The sequence below is a fragment of the Pongo pygmaeus genome, chromosome 13 (assembly GCF_028885625.2).
Source record: "Pongo pygmaeus isolate AG05252 chromosome 13, NHGRI_mPonPyg2-v2.0_pri, whole genome shotgun sequence".
NCBI lineage: Eukaryota > Metazoa > Chordata > Mammalia > Primates > Hominidae > Pongo > Pongo pygmaeus.
The window spans coordinates 87,675,844-87,697,813 of NC_072386.2; the positions used below are offsets into that span (position 1 = coordinate 87,675,844).

Sequence of the window (21,970 nt, forward strand, 5' to 3'; positions counted from 1 at the left end):
CTCTATGTCATACACAGCACTGGGCATTGTTTATGAATGGAGGTCGTGTCCTGGGGGTTATTGCAATGTGCCCCCTTCATAGATAGGCCTGGCCCCACTTTCCCCTCCACCCTGCCCACTGCATGACAGAGTGAGACAGTAAACTCGCTCCCAAACCCAAGCACGACTGTGACTTGTTCTCTGGGGTAGGGGGACTATTGAGTCAGAATGTCCCTTCCTGCCTCCTTGGTAAGACTTTAAGCGACACCCCCACCCCCAAAGCTTAACTGTTGTGAAGCATGTTCGAGCTGAGGGCACCACTTGGGGAGCCTCCCGAGAGCTCCTGCATGCCTCTCCAGCCAGCTTGTGCCTGGCCCTCCAGACCCTAAGGGGAACAGAATTCATGGGGTGCAGGGCCCTTCACCTGGATCTCAGGTCTGACTTGTGCAACGCTGAGGCCTGTAGGATGCCGTTGATGCCTGTGGGGACCTCAGTCCTAAGCCAGGCTCTGCCTTGTCCCACACACTCCAGAAGCAGCTGCTGGACTGGAAAGCCTTCACTGAGGAGGAGGCAGAGACCCTGGTGAACCAGTTCTTCTTCCAGATGGTGGGAGCACTCCAGGGCAAGGTGGAGGAGGACCTGGAGCTCTTGGACGTGCGTGCTGGGGACTGTTCCAATGGGGAGCTGAGGTGGGGTTGGGGGTCCCCGGGGGTGCTGGGCTGTAGAGAGAGTCCAAGAACTCCAACTTGCATGTTCCTAGTGTGTCCACTCGCCCTTGTCAGCCCCTCTCAGAGTAGCCCCCTTATGCTGGCCACTCCAAGCTCACTCACCTGACTCCTCCCAGCCACCCACTGACATGGGTGCTGCGCAGAACTCCATGCCATGAGCACTCCCTGGCCATTGCTGACCCTGGGCACTGAAGGGCTGTGGAGGCACAATAAGCCCCCAGCCCAAGACACGTGTTATCTTGAACCAGGGTTGGCTCATGTTTTCTGTGAAGGGACAGATGGTGACTATTTTAGGCTCTGTGGGCCATCAGGTCTCTGACGCACCTTGTCAACTCCACCAGTGCCACACAAAAGCAGCCCTAGGCCATGCACAAACAAATGGCATGGCTGTGTTCCAATAACTATTGATTGGACACTGAAACTGGAATTGTATGTAATTTTCATCTCATTAAATATCTTCTTTTGATTATTTTCCAGCCATTTTAAAACTGGAATATCTGTGTGTAGCTCACAGGACCAAACAAAAACAGGTGGAGGGCCAAATTTAGTCTACAGGTGGCAGCTTGCCCACCCCTGGCCCAGATGAGGGCATAAGACACGTACATTTTTTAAAAAGGTGGGTGGTGTGGAGGATTTCACGGCAGGTGTGGTGTTTGGCCCAGATGCCATGAGTGAGGGAACTCCACAGAAGGAAAGATGCCCAGGCCAGCGTTGCTGTGGCCTCCTGAGTGCCCAGCCTGGTTTTTAGGAATGGCCCAAACTCTATCTTCTTCCTGTCAGAGACTTTTGTGGAGCGTAGGATATGTCTAGAGATGGGACTTGAGGGTCAGCAAGACCAAGGGCAGGGCCTTGGGCAGACCTGAAACACTGCCCTAGGGAGGGAGGACCAAGAGCACAGGTGTGGCCTAGAAGTTGACCTTGAGGGATGGTGTCTGGGCAATACTGTTCAGTCATTAGAGACAGGGGGTCCCACAGGTGGGCCCTCTTCCTGGCCCTGGGACTGTCAGCCCGTAAGTCCCTTCTCTGGGCTCTGCCACTGCAGAAATCCTTCGAGACTCTGGCAGATCAGACAGAGTGGCAGAGTTCGAACCTCTTCAAGTATTTCCAGGAGGCGGTACAACTGTGGGAGACACACCAGAGCGAGCTGTTGGTGCAGGAGCTGGAGCTGGAGAAAAGGATGGAGCAGCACCGGCAGAAGCACAGCCTGGAGAGCCAGGTGAGACCCACACCCGGGGCTCCATGTTTCACACCACAAACAGCAATGAACTCAAACAGATCCTTGACCCAAATGGAGAACCTTAAGCTATGAAATTTGTGCAGATGGGGACATTGAGGCTCATGCTGGTCATGGGATCAGATGGGAGTAGCAGAAATCTCCTGGAACCAAATGTGTCTCTAAGAGCGTGCATGAGAGACCGACAGATGGTTCAAGTAAAGAGACGATTAAAGGATGGTATCACGAATCACACACTATATTGCCATTGAAAGAGAATTTTTTCATAGGTTCACAATGCTTAAAGAGGGGGAGAATAACATGAACCAACCTCAAAAGGAATACATCCACAGGGAGTAGACAAGGTACATTAGACACGTTGTGAGCTGCAAAGCTATTAAAGTCTAGTTTTTCAATAAGGATGGATGCAGGCTTCCATGGGAGGTCTAATAAAAGCTTCAGGTGTGCCTTTCTATGTGCGGTTTCTCAGGAGAAACTGGCTTGCAAGCTAACACAGTGGACATCTGTGATGGCACATAGGTCCCTGGAAGCCAGAGGGTAGTGCCGGTGCTGGTGGCATGGCTTCATAGCCCCAGTGCCTGTCACAGCCTGAGCTCTCTCTCATTCAAAGAAGCCACTGACAGAGTGAAACCTGCCTCAGCCTAAGCTCTTGAAGTGTCAAACTCTTGAGTATTTTGAAGTCCAGTAGTTAAGGTCAGTAACTCACATATGGGGGGCTGATAAGGATGACATCACATTCCCAAGGTGAGTGGGGGGAATAACTCCAAGTTCTCATATATGGGGTCTAATAAGACATCACATTCTGAAAGAAAAAGGGGAAGACACTCAAAGTTCTTATTACAGACAAACGTGTCATTCATGTAGCAAACTGTGCACGTGTTGGGAATCATTTCAAAGCTCCATAACTGGGACAATCTCCTGCCTGCACAGGAGGTCAGCTGGCCCCTGCCTTGCCTGCTCTCACACAGTCCAGGAGGTGGGGGGACAAACTCAGCTTCTGATTTCAAGCACGACTGGTGAGAAGAAGAGCAAGGAGCAGGTGTAGTGCAGGCCTGACCAGGTGGGTGGGTATGAGGGCCCTGTCTCCAGGGGGTCCCATTTGAGCTGGTTCCCCAGGGGTATGATGTGGGCAGGGAAGAACACTGCAGGCAGAGAAAAGTCTGGAGAACTATAGTGGAAAGAGGGAGGGTGGTGGCAGATTGGGTACCCCATTTGTAGAAAGGAAGTCCTGGATCTGCTGAGGCACCTGGGCCTCAGTTCCAGCAGCAGGGTCCCTGTAGGTCACTTACACTCTGTGAGCACTGGAGGTCACATCTGCTTCCTCTTGTTTTGGGGGTGGCTTCCAGGTGCAGGAGGCCCACCTCGATAGGCTCTTGGACCAACTGAGGCAGCAAAGTGACAAAGAAACACTGGCATTTCACCTGGAAAAGGTCAAAGATTATCTGAAGAACATGAAATCCAGGTAGGCCAACCAGACTCCAAAAGGCAGGAAGGGATGGTCAGGAATTCATCTTCAAGGTCAAGGGCAGCCTGCCCAAGAGCCCAGGAGCCTGTCAGCTTAAGATGAAAATTGTGCCTCTCACTTTGGAAAGCATGTGGCCCTCTGCAGCTCTGCTCTCAGCCAACAAAGAAGCTTCCAGGGAGAATTTTTTAAAGTTTGTGGAGGGAGGTTTCAAAGCAATGTGGCTTAAGTTCAAGAACTTCTTTTAAAAATTTAAAGATGTGGGTGGATCACCTGAGGACAGGAGTTCAAGACCAGCCTGGCCAACATGGTGAAACCCCACCTCTACTAAAAATACAAGAATTAGCCAGGCGTGGTGGCAGGTGCCTGTAATCCCAGCTACTCAGGAGGCTGAGGCAGGAGAATCACTTGAACCCAGGAGACAGAGGTTGCAGTGAGAGGAGATCATGCTATTGCACTTCAGCCTGGGTGACAGAGCGAGACTCTATCTCAAAAACAAAAAAAAATTTAAACATGTACATTCTTGTTAAAGGGGGAAAAAGAAGTTAACCACTGTAAACATACAGAGATTTTTTTCCCTCATTCCTGCCCACTTTTCTTTTTTTATGGGCATATACATTTATATATATGAATATATACACATATATAGTGTTTTTAGAATAAAGGTTGGATTATACTGTGCAAATTGTTCCATAACTACAGATATACTTCCATTTTTTTTTAAATTTTTTTTTTATTTTTTTATTTTTTTTATTTTTTATATACTTCCATTTTTAAATGCCATGTAGCATTCATTAATGTAGATACTTCATAATGGTTTAGCAATCCCTCAATTGATTAGCTGTTTTCTATTGGTTCCAATTTCTCAATATGACAAGCAGTTCTCTGTGAACTTTCTTGCATCTTTGTGACTTTGTAGAGCTGATTCTGTAAGGACTGTTCACAGAAATGGAATGACACTGCCAATTGATTGCAGTACTTAGATTCAGAGGGCAATTCTGATTACTTTAGGCAAGTAAGTAACCCTATGAGCCTTGGTCTACTTATCTGAGAAACAGAAGTCTGGACCTTGGGGCATTTGCGAGTTTGATGGAATAATGTGGGTACCGTCAAGTTCAAGGACAGCATTAAGACCAATGACAAGGGTTAGGACCCTGGACAGGGAAAGGGACCTCATGTTACAAGCAGAAAAGTCTCTTGTGTGTGTTTTCCAAACTTTCTACAAAAAGTATGTATTTCTTGTATGATCAGAAAAATAGCATAGCCAAGGACTGCTGCTGTAAAAGAGCAGCCACACAGCAGCTCTACACAGAGCTATGTGCCAGATTGCAGCCCATCTCCTTGGGGTCAGGGGTGTGGTTCCTAGCTGGGGTCTTCTGTCTTACCTACCTACCTCCCAGGTATGAATGTTTTCACACCCTCCTGACAAAGGAAGTGATGGAGTACCCAGCAATCATGCTGAAAGAACTCAACTCCTACAGCTCCGCCCTCAGCCAATACTTCTTTGTGCGTGAAATCTTTGAACAGGTATGGAGAGGGTGATGATACACCCAGCCACTCATGAAGAAGCTAAGGGAGAGGCTGACTTCTTGTTATGATCTGCCTAGACTTTGAAAGCCATTCCTAATGCTGCAGAGTTCAAATCAATGCAAGAAGAAAGAAGCTGAAAGTGTCTCTAAAGAGACCATCTCTTTCTCAGTATAAAAGAGGCTGAAGGGTTCAGAATTCAGGGCTCAAGCCTGAATGGACTTATAATGAAAAGGTTAATTTATATGGCGCTTGGAATTCCATTTATCATACCTACCACTGCCACATAATTCTCCTAAAATATAGCTTTGACCCACCTACTCTCCTGCAAAATCCCTCCCCAACTGTGCAGCCCCCACCAAATCCAACTTACAGTCCCTGGATAACCACAAAGGCCCCACTCTCTCTGCTTCCCACCTTGACTCTCCCTGGTCCAGCAGACTCATCCCTCTTCTGGCATGTGCACCCTGCCTGCTGCCCTTCCTCATTGTGCTCCCTCTGCTGGGGCCCCTCTGTCTCCACATATCCCAAACCCACCCATACCTCCAATTCACTACCAAGAGAAAGGCTCCCACTCATTCAGCCTGACCCCTCATCTCACCTTGCTCAGACCCTGCCACCTCTCAGAGCTCTGAACTTTTTTGTGCTTGGTTGCTGTCAAATACAGGAGTCTGGAGCACCCAACTATAATGTATTTCTTAAAGGGCGAGTATGCCTTAATTTTTATTCAATTTTGATTGTCATTAGCACAAGGGTCTTGCACATAATTCAGACACAATAAATGCTCTCTGAGTAAATGCATGAATACCTGGGATTCCCTGGTTTGAATCCCCCAGAGTTTGGCTCTTTTCCCGCACACCAGCCATAGTCCTGCCTGGCCTGAATGGAAATGCTCGTGGTTGCCACTGAACCTGGCCAAAGTTTTCCCACATATACAGGACACCTGGCTCCTTCCCTGAGCATCTCTCCTCCCAGAAGAGATTCCTGTTTAGATTGCTAATAGCTGCTCCCTGTGCCACCTAGGTTGAGGGGAAAGCTCCAGCTATAGGATGGCGAGCTCATTGCCTGCGCTTTGAGATCGTTTGGGTCACCTGGGTTAAAGGTATAGGCACTATTATGATCTCCATTTCATGGAAGATAACACTAAGCCCCATAGGGTGTAGAGGACTTGTCCAAGATCACTTAGCTTGTCAGGAGCTGGGAATCAAATCCAGACCTGCAAATTCCACAGCCTGCACTGTTATCCATAACACAGAATATCCAAAACTTCACCCAGAGCCTGTGAAACAGGAAATTTGCAGGGTTTACAAGGGGGCTCTCAGGATCATGTAAATCATGCCCATTGTGTCTGTTCCATCTAGCACAGAATGCAGCAGATTTCTGCCCTTTGTTTGCATCCCTCAGTTTATATTTTTCTTGCCCTTTGCTCCAGATCACTGCCAAAAAATATATCATAATGAGCTTTAATTCCATGATTACCTATTGTGTACTATAAGGGTTTGCTAGCCTTCTTGGAATTAAGAAAAACTGGTTCCTAGGATTGAGAACAACCCAATTATCCCAGGGAACTAAGTTGGTCAAGGCCTGCATCAGATATTAAAGGGGAGGGATGGGTCCTTCTACTTAAAAGTGGCACTCTGGGCTGGGTGCGGTGGCTCACGCCTGTAATCCCAGCACTTTGGGAGGCCAAGGCGGGCAGATCACGAGATCAGGAGATGGAGACCATCCTGCTTAACACGGTGAAACCCTGTCTCTACTAAAAATACAAAAAATTAGCCAGGCGTGGTGGCTGGCGCCTGTAGTCCCAGCTACTCAGGAGGCTGAGGCAGGAGAATGTTGTGAACCCGGGGGGCGGAGCTTGCAGTGAGCCAAGATGGCGCCACTGCACTCCAGCCTGGGCGACAGAGCCAGACTCCTCTCAAAAAAAAAAAAAAAGGGTGGGGGTCACTCTGAAGAAAGGCAGTGCAGGTCTTTCAGTGACTCGTGGTTTTTCCTTGTAGAACTTGGCTGGAGAAGTCATTTTCAAATTCAGGCAACCAGGTAGCACTTTTTCAATTCAAGTTTTATTCTCCCAGACTTCACTCTTATGCATTTGTGGGTTGGGAGGCCCAATCCAGGCAGCTTCAGTAAATTGTCTCTCCTTGTGCTTTGGTGTTTTTCATCAACAGAAGCACATGAAAAACCCTCCCAGAAGAGAATGAAAAAACTGAGGAAGAAGCAAGGGTCTAAAGAGGACATGAGCAGAAGTGAGGAAAGCATAAGTAGTGGGACAAGTGCTGCCACGTCAGTAGAAGAGGTGGAAGAAGAAAACGATCAAGAAATGGAGTCCTTCATAACTGAAGAGGTGCTGGGGCAGCAGAAAAAATCTCCACTGCATGCTGAGATGGATGAGTCCAAAGAAGGCTCTATTCAGGGACTGGAAGAAATGCAGGTTGAAAGAGAGGGCTCCTTAAACCCATCCCTGAATGAGGAGAATGTGAAGAGTCAAGGAGAAAAGAAGGAGGAGTCAGAGGAGGAAGATGAGAAGCTGGAGGAAGAGAAGGAGGAGAAGGAGGCACAGGAAGAGCAAGAGAGTTTATCTGTGGGTGAGGTAAGCCAGCAACTGATTCATTCTTGGGCATAGAGAAAGTTTGCTATGCTCGTTTTGTGTTTATCTCTAGTGTAAGCTGGGGTCTTCAGTGGCCCAGTCTCCATAGAGGTGCAGAAGGAGAATTACAAAAATATTCATACTATTCATACTTCAAAAAAATTTTATTTTAGGTTCAGGGGTACATGTGCAAGTTTGTTATTTAGGTAAACTATGTATCATGGGGGTTTGATTTACAGATAATTTTGTCAGCGGGGTAATAAGCATAGTACCCAATAGTTGTTTTTTTTTTCTGATCCTCTCCCTGCTCCCACGCTTTACCCTCAAATAGTTCCCAGTATCTGCTGTTCGCCTCCTAGTATCCATGTGTTCTTTGTTTAGCTCCCACTTAAAAGTGAGAACATGCAGTATTTGGTTTTCTGTTCCTTTGTTAGTTTGCTTAGGATAATGGCCTCCATCCATGTTGCTGCAAAGGACATGACCTCATTCTTTTTATGGTTGCATAGTATCCCATGGTTTATATGTACCACATTTTATTTATCCAGTCCTACTGTCAGTGGGCTAGGTTGATTCCATGTCTTAGCTATTGTGAATAGTGCTGCAATGAATATATATAGATGCATGTGTCTTTATGGTAGAATGATTTACATTCCTTTGGGTATATACCCAATGATGGGACTGTGGGGTCAAAAGGTAGTTAGTTCTGTTTTAAGTTCTTTGAGAAATTGCCACACTGGAATACACTCCCACCAGCAGTGAATAAGCATACCCTTTTCTCTGCAATCTTGCCAGCATCTGTTGTTTTTTGACTTTTTAATAATATTCATTCTGACTGTTATGAGATGGTATCTCATTGTGGTTTTGATTTGCTTTTCTCTAATGATTAGTGATGTTGAGCACCTTTTCATATACTGGTTGGCCACATGTATGTCTACTTTTGAAAAGTGTCTGTTTGTGTCCTTTGCCCACTTTTGAATAGGGTTGTTTGGTTTTTGCTTGTTAATTTAAATTCTTTATAGATTCTGGATATTAGACCTTTGTCAGATGCATAGTTTGCAATTATTTTCTCCCATTCTGTAGGTTGTCTGTTTACTCTGTTGATAGTTTCTTTTGCTGTGCAGAAGCTCTTTAGTTTAATTAGGTCCATTTGTCATTTTTTGTTTTTGTCGCAATTGCTTTTGGCATCTTCATCATGAAATCTTTGCCAAGTCCTATGTCCAGAATGGTATTTCTTATTTTATCTTCCAGGGTTTTTATAGTTTTAGGCTTTACCTTTAAGTATTTAATCCATCTTGAGTTGATTTTTTATGTGGTATAAGGTAGGGGTCCAGTTTCAATCTTCTGCATATGGCTACCCGGCACCATTTATTAAATGGGTAGTCCTTTTCTCACTGCTTGTTTTTGTCAGCTTTGTTGAAGATCAGATGGTTTAGGTGTGAGGCATTCTATTCCATTGGTCTATGTGTCTGTTTTTGTACTTGTATCATGCTGTTTTGATTACTGTAGACCTGTAGTATAGTTTGAAGTCAGGTAACATGATACCTCCAGCTGTGCTCTTTTTACTTAGGATTGCCTTTGCTATTCAGGCCCTTTTTTTGTTGCATATAAATTTTAAAATAGTTTTTCTGATTCTGTGAAGAATGTCATTAGTAGTTTGATAGGAATAGCATAAAATCTGTAAATTGCTTTGAGCAGTATGGCCATTTTAAAGATATTAACTCTTCCTATCCATGAACATAGGATGTTTATGGTTTTTCATTTGTTTGGTCATCTCTGATTTCTTTGAGCAGTGTTTTGTAATTCTCATTGTAGAGACCTTTTACCTCCTGGTTAGCTGTATTCCTAGGTATTTTATTCTTTTTGTGGTGATTGTGAATGGGATTGCATTCCTGATTTGGCTCTCAGCTTAGATGGTGGTGGTGTGTAGGAATGCTATTGATTTTTGTATATTGCTTTTGTACTCTGAAACTTTGCTGAAGTTGTGTATCAGATCAAGGGGCTCTGGGGAAGAGAGCATGGGGTTTTCTAGCTGTAGAATGTCATCTGCAAACAGGATAGTTTGACTTCCTCTCTTCCTATTTGGATGCCTATTATTTCTTTATCTTGCCTGATTACTCTGTCCCGGGCTTCCAATACTAGTTGAATAGGAGTGGTGCAAGATGGCCTCCTTGTCTTGTGCTGGTTTTCAAGAGGAATGCTTCCATCTTTTGCCCAATCAGTATGTTGGCTCTAGGTTTGTTATAGATGGCTCTTACTATTTTGAAGTATGTTCTTTCAATGCCTAGTTTGTTGAGGGTTTTTAACATGAAGGGGTGTTGAATTTTATCAAAAGCCTCTTCTGTGTCTATTGAGATAATCATGTGGTTTTTGTTTTTAGTTCTCTCTATGTGATGAATCACATTTACTGATTTGCATATGTTGAACCAACCTTGCATCCCAGGGATAAAGCCTACTCAATCATGGTGAATTCGCTTTTTGACGTACTGTTGGATTCAGCATGCTAGTATTTTGTTAAGGATTTTTTGCATCAATGTTAATCAAGGATATTGGCCTGAAATTTTCTTTGTTTGTTGTGTTTCTGCCAGGTTTTGGCATCAGCATGATTCCAGCTTCATAGAATGAGTTGAGGAGGAGCCTGTACTCCTCAACTTTTTGGAATAGTTTCAGCAGAAATGATACTAGCTCTTTGTACATGTGGTAGAATTTGGCTGTGAATCCATTTGGTCCTGGGTTTGGGTTTTTGTTTTTTGGTTGGTAGGCTATTTATTATTGATTCCATTTTGGAGCTCATTATTAGTCTGTTCAGGGATTCAGTTTCTTCCTGGTTCAGTCTTGGGAGGTGTATGTGTTCATGAATTTATCCATTTCTTCTAGATTTTCTAGTTTGTGTGCAAAGAGGTGTTCATAGTAGTCTGATGGCTGTTGGAGGTTTTTTTTGTATTTCTGCGGGGTCAGTGATAATGTATTAATACTTTTTTATTTTTGCTAACAGTGATCCAATTCTTTACTCAGAGTAATGCTTTTCATTTTTAAAACATTTTTAATTTTTTTTTTTTGAGATGGAGTCTCACTCTGTCGCTCAGGCTGGAGTGCAGAGGCGTGATCTCAGCTCACTGCAACCTCTGCCTCCCAGGTTCAAGTGATTCTCCTGCCTCAGCCTCCCAAATAGCTGGATCTACAGGCGTGTACTACCACACCCGGCTAATTTTTGTATTTTTTTTTCTTTAAAGGGGGAACAAGGGAATTGTTAAGTGAAATAATAACCCATATATGTTTAACATTTTACTTATTACAAAGTATTTTTGCATACATGTTCTTATTCTGTTTCCCAGTAAAATTTTCACTGTGAGGCAAATATTATTAATTATTCTCTTTTTAGAAGCATGCAAAACAATGCTCCTATCCTAGAGATAAGGGACTTCACAAACTCACTCAGCTACTAATGGAAAAGCTGGGACTCTTTTCTCTTTATATTATACGACTTAGCCCTAGAGAGCCGTTATTAGCAATAGCCATTATTTTACGGAGTGTTTGTCATGTGCCTGGCATTTTGTGGACTTTACATGGATTACATGATTTAATCTGCATGACCAATCTGTAAGGTTGATACTACATTTATCCTCATTGTATAGACAATGAATCTGAGAGTTATCAAAGCTAATCAACTTTTCTATGCCAAAGCCAAGCTCCAAACCCTGGTAGCCTGACTCCAGGATCCATATTCTTCTTTGTGACTAAGCTAACTGCCTTCTCAAACCAATGCTACTGTGCTGGCTTTCCAGTACATACACCTTTATGCTCTGCTACATGTCCCTTTAGGGCTATGTATGTCCTTATAATATTAAGTTGCATTTTTGCTAATGTTTCCTGTTTTCCTATATAGGCTATTTTTTCCCACTAATGAAATGTCGAGTCATAGGGAAACAGAAAATTATAGTTTACATTATTTATAGTTTTCATTGAGAATATGGTAACATAAGGAACAAAATCATAGGGCCAAACATAGTCTACTCGTTAGACTTTCATCTTTAACAATGCCACCAAGAAAGTTTCAAAGGGTAGAATTAGGTACACCTCCAAAGCAACTCTCTGTTGTCTTAGCAGCTTACTTTGAATGGTTATCCATGAATGCACACTTCTCTCAGAGAGATTATATATCTTGAAGAGAAGGTCCATATTTTAAACATTTCTCTCATGTCTAGTACTGTTCTGGATACAATAGTGGGTACATTTCATTAAATTAAATCTCAGCTTATGTAATATTGTATTGAAATTACCAATCCCTCACACATTTTTACCCCCAGCCTGTTTTATTTTTTGAAAGTAAGACTTTCCATGTTAGCTTTCTTCCTTCTTTTGCTCTATTAAAAACTCTTTCCCATTTCTTCTTTTTTTATTTTAAAACTTTTTTTTTTAATACTTTAAGTTCTAGGGTACATGTGCACAATGTGCAGGTTTGTTACATATGTATACGTGTGCCATGTTGGTTTGCTGCACCCATCAACTCGTCATTTACACCAGGTATTTCTCCTAATGCTATCCCTCCCCCATTCCTCCACCCCACAACAGGCCCTGGTGTGTGATGTTCCCCAGCCTGTGTCCAAGTGTTCTCATTGTTCAATTCCTACCTATGAGTGAGAACATACGGTGTTTGGTTTTCTGTCCTTGCGATAGTTTGCTCAGAATGATGGTTTCCAGCTTCATCCATGTTGCTACAAAGGACATGAACTCATCCTTTTTTATGGCTGCATAATATTCCATGGTGTATATGTGCCACATTTTCTTAATCCAGTCTATCATTGATGGATATTTGGGTTGGTTTCAAGTCTTTGCTATTGTGAATAGTGCCGCAATAAACGTACGTGTGCATGTGTCTTTATGGTAGCATGATTTATAATCCTTTGAGTATATACCCAGTAATGGGATCACTGGGTCAAATGGTATTTCTAGTTCTAGATCCTTGAGGAATCGCCACACTGTCTTCCACAACGATTGAACTGGTTTACACTCCCACCAACAGTGTAAAAGTGTTCCTATTTCTCCACATCCTCTCCAGCACCTGTTGTTTCCTGACTTTTTAATGATCACCATTCTAACTGGTGTGAGATAGTATCTCTTTGTGGTTTTGATTTGCATTTCTCTGATGACCAGTGATGATGAGCGTTTTTTCATGTGTCTGTTGGCGGCATAAATGTCTTCTTTTGAAAAGTGTCTGTTCATATCCTTTGCCCACTTTTTAATGGGGTTGTTTGATTTTTTCTTGTAAATTTGTTTAAGTTATTTGTAGATTCTGGATATTAGCCCTTTGTCAGATGGGTAGATTGCAAAAATTTTCTCACATTCTGTAGGTTGCCTGTTTCTTTCACTGTGCAGAAGCTCTTTAGTTTGATTAGATCCCATTTGTCAATTTTGGCTTTTGTTGCCATTGCTTTTGGTGTTTTAGTCATGAAGTCCTTGCCCATGCCTATGTCCTGAATGGTATTGCCTAGGTTTTCTTCTAGGGTTTTTATGGTTTTAGGTCTAACATTTAAGTCTTTAATCCATCTTGGATTAATTTTTATATAAGGTGTAAGGTCCTTGCCCATGCCTATGTCCTGAATGGTATTGCCTAGGTTTTCTTCTAGGGTTTTTATGGTTTTAGGTCTAACATTTAAGTCTTTAATCCATCTTGGATTAATTTTTATATAAGGTGTAAGGAAGGGATCCAGTTTCAGCTTTCTACATATGGCTAGCTGGTTTTCCCAGCATCATTTACTGAACAGGAGATCCTTTCCCCATTGCTTGTTTTGTTAGGTTTGTTGAAGATCAGATGGTTGTAGATGTGTGGTATTATTTGTGAGGCCTCTGTTCTGTTCTATTGGTCTGTATCTCTGTTTTGGTACCAGTACCATGCTGTTTTGGTTACTGTAGCCTTGTAGTATAGTTTGAAGTCAGGTAGTGTGATGCCTCCAGCTTTGTTCTTTTTGCTTAGGATTGTCTTGGCAATGCAGGCTCTTTTTTGGCTCCATATAAACTTTAAAGTAGTTTTTTCCAATTCTATGAAGAAAATCATTGGTAGCTTGATGGGGATGACATTGAATCTATAAATTACCTTGGGCAGTATGGCCATTTTCACGATATTGATTCTTCCTATCCATGAGGATGGAATGTTCTTCCATTTGTTTGTGTCCTCTTTTATTTCTTTGAGCAGTGGTTTGTAGTTCTCCTTGTAGAGGTCCTTCACATCCCTTTTAAGTTGGATTCCTAGGTATTTTATTCTTTTTGTAGCAATTGTGAATGGGAATTCACTCATGATTTGGCTCTCTGTTTGTCTGTTATTGGTGTATAAGAATGCTTGTGATTTTTGCACATTGATTTTGTATCCTGAGACTTTGCTGAAGTTGCTTATCAGCTTAAGGAGATTTTGGACTGAGACAATGGGGTTTTCTAAATATACAATTATGTCATCTGCAAACAGGGACAATTTGACTTCCTCTTTTCCTAATTGAATACCCTTTATTTCTTTCTCTTGCCTGATTGCCCTGGACAGAACTTCCAACACTATGTTGAATAGGAGTGGTGAGAGAGGGCATGGCATCCCTGTCTTGTGCCAGTTTTCAAAGGGAATGCTTCCAGTTTTTGCCCATTCAGTATGATACTGGCTGTGGGTTTGTCATAAATAGCTCTTATTATTTTGAGATATGTTCCATCAGTACCTAGTTTATTGAGAGTTTTTAGCATGAAGGCTGTTGAATTTTGTCAAAGGCCTTTTCTGCATCTATTGAGATAATCATGTGGTTTTTGTCTTTGGTTTTGTTTATGTGATGGATTACGTTTATTGATTTGTGTATGTCGAACCAGCCTTGCATCCCAGGGATGAAGCCAACTTGATCTTGGTGGATAAGCTTTTTGATGTGCTGCTGGATTCGGTTTGCCAGTATTTTATTGAGGATTTTTGCATTGATGTTCATCAGGGATATTGGTCTAAAATTCTCTTTTTTTGTTGTGTCTCTGCCAGGCTTTGGTATCAGGATGATGCTGGCCTCATAAAATGTGTTAGGGAGGATTCCCTCCTTTTCTATTGATTGGAATAGTTTCAGAAGGAATGGTACTAGCTCCTCTTTGTACCTCCGGTAGAATTTGGCTGTGAATCCATCTGGTCCTGGACTTTTTTTTGGTTGGTAGGCTATTAATTATTGCCTCAATTTCAGAGCCTGTTATTGGTCTATTCAGGGATTCAACTTCTTCCTGGTTTAGTCTTGGAGGGGAGTATGTGTCCAGGAATTTATCTATTTCTTCTAGTTTTTCTAGTTTATTTGCATAGCAGTGTTTATAGTATTCTCTGATGGTAGTTTGTATTTCTGTGGGATAGATGGTGATATCCCCTTTATCATTTTTTATTGCGTCTATTTGATTCTTCTCTCTTTTCTTCTTTATTAGGCTTGCTAGAGGTCTGTCAATTTTGTTGATCTTTTCAAAAAACCAGCTCCTGGATGCACTGATTTTTTGAAAGGTTTTTTTGTGTCTCTATCTCCTTCAGTTCTGCTCTGATCTTAGCTATTTCTTGCCTTCTGCTAGCTTTTGAATTTGTTTGCTCTTGCTTTTCTAGTTCTTTTAATTGTGATGTTAGGGTGTCAATTTTAGATCTTTCATGCTTTCTCTTGTGGGCATTTAGTGCTATAAATTTCCCTCTACACGCTGCTTTAAATGTGTCCCAGAGATTCTGGTACGTTGTGTCTTTGTTCTCATTGGTTTCAAAGAGCATCTTTATTTCTGCCTTCATTTCGTTATTTACCTGGTAGTCATTCAGGAGCAGGTTGTTCAGTTTCCATGGAGTTGTGTTGTTTTGAGTGAGTTTCTTAATCCTGAGTTCTAATTTGATTGCACTGTGGTCTGAGAGACAGTTTGTGATTTCTGTTCTTTTACATTTGCTGAGAAGTGCTTTACTTCCAACTATGTGGCCAATTTTGGAATAAGTGTGATGTGGTGCTGAGAAGAATGTATATTCTGTTGATTTGGGGTGGAGAGTTCTGTAGATATCTTTTAGGTCTGCTTGGTGCAGAGCTGAGTTCAAGTCCTGGATATCCTTGTTAACCTTCTGTCTTGTTGATCTGTCTAATATTGACAGTGGGGTGTTACAGTCTCCCATTATTATTGTGTGGGAGTCTAAGTCTCTTTGTAGGTCTCTCAGGACTTGCTTTATGAATCTAGGTGTTCCTGTATTGGGTGCATATATATTTATGATAGTTAGCTCTTCTTGTTGAATTGATCCCTTTACCATTATGTAATGGCCTTCTTTGTCTCTTTTGATCTTTGTTGGTTTAAAGTCTGTTTTATCAGAGACCAGGATTGCGACCCCTGCTTTTTTTTGCTTTCCATTTGCTTGGAAGTCTTCCTCCATCCCTTTATTTTGAGCCTATGTGCGTCTCTGCATGTGAGATGGGTCTACTGAATACAGCACACTGATGGGTCTTGACTCTTAATTCAGTTTGCCAGTCTGTGTCTTTTAATTGGGGCATTTAGCCCATTTACATTTAAGGTTAATATTGTTATGTGTGAATTTGATCCTGTCATTATGATGTTAGCTGGTTATTTTGCCCATTAGTTGATGCAGTTTCTTCCTAGCATTGATGGTCTTTACAATGTGGCATGTTTTTGCAGTGGCTGGTATCGGTTGTTCCTTTCCATTTTAGTGCTTCCTTCAGGAGCTCTTGTAAGGCAGGCCTGGTGGTGACAAAATCTCTCAGCATTTGCTTGTCTGTAAAGGATTTTATTTCTCCTTCACTTATGAAGCTTAGTTTGGCTGGATATGAAATTCTGAGTTGAAAATTCTTTTCTTTAAGAATGTTGAATATTGGCCCCCACTCTCTTCTGGCTTGCAGGGTTTCTGCTGAGAGATCCACTGTTAGACTGATGGGCTTCCCATTGTGGGTAACCCGACCTTTCTCTCTGGCTGCTCTTGGCATTTTTTCCTTCATTTCAACCTTGGTGCATCTGACAATTATGTGTCTTGGGGTTGTTCTTCTCGAGGAGTATCTTTGTGGTGTTCTCTGTATTTCCTGAATTTGAATGTTGGCCTGCCTTACTAGGTTGGGGAAGTTCTCCTGGATAATATCCTGAAGAGTGTTTTCCAGCTTGGTTCCATTCTCCCCGTCACTTTCAGGTACACCAGTCAAACATTGATTTGGTCTTTTCACATAGTCCCATATTTCTTGGAGTCTTTGTTTGTTTCTTTTTACTCTTTTTCTCTAAACTTCTCTTCTTGCTTCATTTCATTCATTTGATCTTCAATCACTGACACCCTTTCTTCCACTTGATTGAATTGGCTACTGAAGCTTGCGCATGCATCATGTAGTTCTTGTGCAATGGTTTTCAGCTCCACCAGGTCATTTAAGATCTTCTCTACACTGTTTATTCTAGTTAGCCATTCGTCTAATCTTTTTTCAAGGTTTTTAGCTTCCTTGCGTTAGGTTTGAACATCCTCCTTTAGCTCGGAGAATTTTGTTATTACCAACTTTCTGAAGCCTACTTCTGTCAACTCGTCAAAGTCATTCTCCATCCTGCTTTGTTCTGTTGCTGGTGAGGAGCTGTGATCCTTTGGAGGAGAAGGGGCGCTCTGGCTTTTAGAATTTTCAGCTTTTCTGCTCTGGTTTCTCCCCATCTTTGTGGTTTTTATCTACCTTTGGTCTTTGATGATGGTGACCTACAGATAGGGTTTTGGTGTGGATGTTTTTTTTGTTGATTGTGGGAGGCAAGCCACCCAGGTGCTGAGGCAAGAGACCGAGGACGCAAGCTGTTCCAGTATAATAAAATATAAAACAAGAATAGTTATGCCAGATACGGATCTTAGATATGATTATATATGAATATCATTAATCATTAGTTTGTAGCAATTACTCTTTATTCCAACATTATAATAATCCTCGCTCTATAATCATAACCTAGGAAAAACCAGGCCATACAGAGATAGGAGCTAAGGGGACACAGTGAGAAGTGACCAGAAGACAAGAGTGCAAGCCTTCTGTTATGCCCAGACAGGGCCACCAGAAGGGCTCCTTGGTCTAGTGGTGACGCCAGCGTCTGGGAAGACGCCCGTTGCCAGGCGGACCACAGTCTAGCGGTAGTGAAAAGTGTCAAGGAACAACACCCGCTACTTAGCAGACCGGGAAAGGGAGTCTCCCTTTCCCCGGGGGAGTTTAGAGAAGACTCTGCTCCTCCACCTCTTGTGGAGGGCCCGACATTAGTCAGGCTTGCCCGCAGTTATCCGGAGGCCTAACCGTCTCCCTGTGATGCTGTGCTTCAGTGGTCACGCTCCTAGTCCGCCTTCATGTTCCATCCTGTACACCTGGCTCTGCCTTCTAGATAGCAGTAGTCAATTAGTGAAAGTACTAAAAGTCTCTGATATGCAGAAATAATGGTGTAAGCTGTCTTTCTCTTTGTCTCCTCTCTCTCTCTGCCTCAGCTGCCAGGCAGGGAAGGGCCCCCTGTCCAGTGGACACGTGACCCACATGACCTTACCTATTGTTGGAGATGACTCACGCTCTTTACCCTGCCCCTTTTGCTTTGTATCCAATAAATAACAGCGCAGCCAGACATTCGGGGCCACTACTGGTCTCCGCACATTGGTGGTAGTGGTCCCCTGGGCCCAGCTGCCTTTTCTTTTATCTCTTTGTCTTGTGTCTTTATTTCTACACTCTCTCGTCTCCGCACATGGGGAGAGACCCACCGGCCCTATGGGGCTGGACCCTACAGTTGATGTTGATGCTATTCCTTTCTGTTTGTTAGTTTTCCTTCTAATAGTCAGGTCCCTCAGCTGCAGGTCTGTTGGAGTTTGCTGGAGGTCCACTCCAGACCCTGTTTGCCTGGGTTTCACCAGCGGAGGCTGCAGAACAGCAAATATTGCAGAACAGCAAATATTGCTGCCTGATCCTTCCTCTGGAAGCTTCATCTCAGAGGGGCACCTGGCTGTATGAGGTGTCAGTGGGCCCCTACTAGGAGGTGTCTCCAAGTTAGGCTACACGGGGGTCAGGGACCCACTTGAGGAAGCAGTCCGTCCATTCTCGGAGCTCAAACACTGTGCTGGGAGAACCACTGCTCTCTTCAGAGCTGTCAGACAGGGACGTTTAAGTCTGCAGAAGTTTCTGCTGCCTTTTGTTCAGCTATGCCCTGCCCCCAGAGGTGGCGTCTACAGAGGCAGGTAGGCCTCGTTGAGCTGAGGTGGGCTTCACCCAGTTCAAGCTTCCTGGCCACTTTGTTTACCTACTCAATCCTCAACAATGGTGGATGCCCCTCCCCCAGCCAGGCTTGCCGCCTTACAGTTCGATCTCAGACTAGCAGTGAGCAAGGCTCTGTGGGCGTGGGACCTGCTGAGCCAGGTGCAGGATATAATCTCCTGGTGTGCCATTTGCTAAGACTTTTGGAAAAGCACAGTGTTTAGGTGGCAGTGTTCTGATTTTCCTGGTACAGTCTGTCACGGCTTCCCTTGGCTAGGAAAGGGAAATCCCCCGACCCCTTGTGCTTCCCGGGTGAGGCGATACCCCGCCCTGCTTCGGCTCGCCCTCTGTGGGCTGCACCCACTTTCCAACTAGTCCCAATGAGGTGTGAACCAGGTACTTCAGTTGAAAATGCAAAAATCACCCATCTTCTGTGTTGATCATGCTGGGAGCTGCAGACCGGAGCTGTTCCTATTTGGCCGTCTTGGAACAGACCTCTAATTTTTGTATTTTTAGTAGAGACAGGGTTTCACCATGTTTCCCAGGCTGGTCTCAAACTCATGACCTCAAATGACCCGCCGCCTCAGCCTCCCAATCCTATTCAACCATCTTGGAACAGACCTCTAATTTTTGTATTTTTAGTAGAGACAGGGTTTCACCATGTTGCCCAGGCTGGTCTTGAACTCATGACCTCAAATGATCCACTGCCTCAGCCTCCCAAAGTGCTGGTATTACCAGTTTAAGCCACTGCACCCAGCCACAGCAATGCTTTCTAAAATTCATTTTTCTCTCCTCATATCCCTGCAACCTACTCTAAAGTCACTCTTCAACCTTCAACTGTATGGCTTTCCTTATGCCTCCCTGGTTCGCTGTCCTTCTCAATTCCTCTTTATTGAATAGATCAACTTAGACTCTCTTGCTTCACCTTGGTCTGTTTATTTCTTCTCTTTTCCTATTCTCAAAAGCTGCATATCCAAGCTGGCAGACAGAGCTCTCCTTTGAGTGCAGGGAAGTAACTCTCATAAAATAAATCTTGTCCTCAAAACACATTCAAAATCACAGAACAATAAGTTGAATTTCATAATCATAGAGTTGCAGAAGAATCATTTTGTATATTGCTGTGGAAAAATTGTAGACTTCTTTTTGAGCAGGAAACCCAAACTCAAATGCCCACAGGTATGTAATAGAAAAGAGGGCTGGAGACCAAGCGTAAAATAATGACAAATGATGAAGACTGGTGCAGGCATTACTCAGCTCCAACTAAAGATGCCATGTGGGAATGCAGGCTCAGAATTGACATATATTCTGATGTTTTAAGAGAAATTAGAAACCCAGATTTTTGTGCAGAGCTTCCTAATTTTAAAAGCACTGTGTGTGGGGGGGAAACCTAGGCAAGATTCGGCCCATAATCTTGGCCCAAAATTTGGTTTACAACCTCTGATATCAAGGAACCTGTGGTTGGCATTCCCAAGTCCATTTGATGGTATCAAGTCAACTTTAGTGTTGTTGCCTGCTTAGGAAGAAGACAAGGAAGAGGGTCTAGAGGAGATATACTATGAGGACATGGAGTCCTTCACAATCTCCAGTGGAAACACTTATTTTGTCTTTGTACCCCTGGAAGAAGAAGAGCATTGCAGGAAGTCCCATTCCACCTTCTCAGCCATGTTCATCAACGACACTTCCAGTGCCAAGTTCATAGAACAAGTGACAATTCCATCGAGACTAATTTTAGAAATTAAAAAACAGTGAGTAAAGAACTATTTTATTCTCATCCTGTTGTTCTGAGTTTTGTTAACAAGGTGAAATATTTAAAAAAAAAAGGATTGGGCTGATATCAGTTGGATAAAGAAAAAAATGTAGGTAACTGAAGGAAGGTAGGGGTGAGAAACACAATATAAAATGGCAAAATCCAGGAATTATTTGCAGTCACAGATATCTTCTGTGAGAGTGACCCCCTGCACCCACCTGAGGAGGCTATCTGCTGGCTTGGGCCTTGGAGATAAGATACAGTGTTTTCCCTGACAGATACTTTTTGGTTCTAGTTCCTGGTACATCTGTAATCATAGGCTTCTTTTCTTTTTCTATTTTAATTCTATAGATATACACCATAAATATAAATATCTCATGTATGGTATTTTGTACTCAATATGTGCAAAATATAAGAATGGAACTGTTCACTCATAGAGTATATCCATGCCCATCGCTAGAAGACATGGCCAAAAGATACTACCAAAGAGTTTTGTTGCAGAAAATATAAGAACAATGAAGAATAGAGAAATGACCCATAATCCCACCACTGAGAATTTACTTCCCCTAACTCCCAAGTTTCTGGGCCTTTGTGTTTGAGTTTGGATCAAATGTGGACATTTGTGTTTGCCTTTTGGATGGCATTCTCATTGTCCTCCTGCCTCTACAACGTCATAGGAGGGCTCATCAGCTAGAGATCTCCTGGTTCATTCACCTCCCGTATGTAACATGGGCAGGAGGCTGGAGACAAGGAATGAATGGAGTGCAATCAGGCCTTTGGGCTCTTTCTTCTACACCTCAGCAGCATCTCACCTTGGAAATGTCTCTTGACTCAAACTTCATCCCTCTCCTTCCTCTACCAGAGGCCATCATCTGCCCTCTCCATAGCAGATAGGACAAAGGTCAGCAAGGACTATCACAGGAGCTATTATTTACTGAGTGTATTTAATCCCCTTAATAACTGTGAGAGAGGTACCATACTTAACTCCATTTTACAGATGAAGAAACTGAGGCTCAGAGAGTTAGTCATTTGGCCTAGATCTCCAGGACAGGAAGCAGTTTGATCCAAGATATGAATCCAGACAGACCCTGTAACTCCAGAATCTTGCACCAGCCACTATGCTATCTGGCCTTATGACTAACCAGAAAAAAAATTATCTGTCCAACTGATTGGGTTTGCATACTGAAGGATAACATGCATTCATAAAAGTATGAAAATCATAAGTGAATAGCTCAATGAATTGCCCAAATATGACACAGTTGATACCCAAAGCCCACAAGAAATAGAACCATTACCAACCCTCAAATGTACCCATCCCAAGTCACCACTCTCTCTTCCCCAAAGATAACAAGTATTATAACTTCTGAGTTTATTTTGCTTATTTTTTTAACTTTGTCTAAATTAAGTCTTACAGAACTCACTTTTATTATGTTTATGAGACATATATATTATTGAATGTGGCTAGAGTTCAGTTTTTATTTCTGTATAGTATCCCGTTATAAAAAAAAATTATC

The 21,970-nt window shown here is 43.0% G+C and overlaps 1 protein-coding gene across 19 annotated transcripts in view; it reads left to right on the forward strand.

Moving 5' to 3' along the window:
- Nucleotides 1–21,970, forward strand: part of CCDC180 (coiled-coil domain containing 180) — a 96,922-nt gene that overhangs the window by 43,475 nt on the left and 31,477 nt on the right. For all 19 annotated transcript variants that reach the window (XR_010123336.1, XR_010123337.1, XM_054502159.2 and 16 more), the window contains 7 exons: nt 511–633; nt 1,750–1,923; nt 3,288–3,403; nt 4,804–4,930; nt 6,931–6,970; nt 7,099–7,520; nt 20,228–20,454. Coding sequence is in view for 17 of the 19 variants with exons in the window: in XM_054502159.2 (XP_054358134.1) it covers nt 511–633; nt 1,750–1,923; nt 3,288–3,403; nt 4,804–4,930; nt 6,931–6,970; nt 7,099–7,520; nt 20,228–20,454 (1,229 nt within the window). In the remaining 2 variants the exon portion in view is untranslated. The remainder of the gene's footprint in view (nt 1–510; nt 634–1,749; nt 1,924–3,287; nt 3,404–4,803; nt 4,931–6,930; nt 6,971–7,098; nt 7,521–20,227; nt 20,455–21,970) is intronic.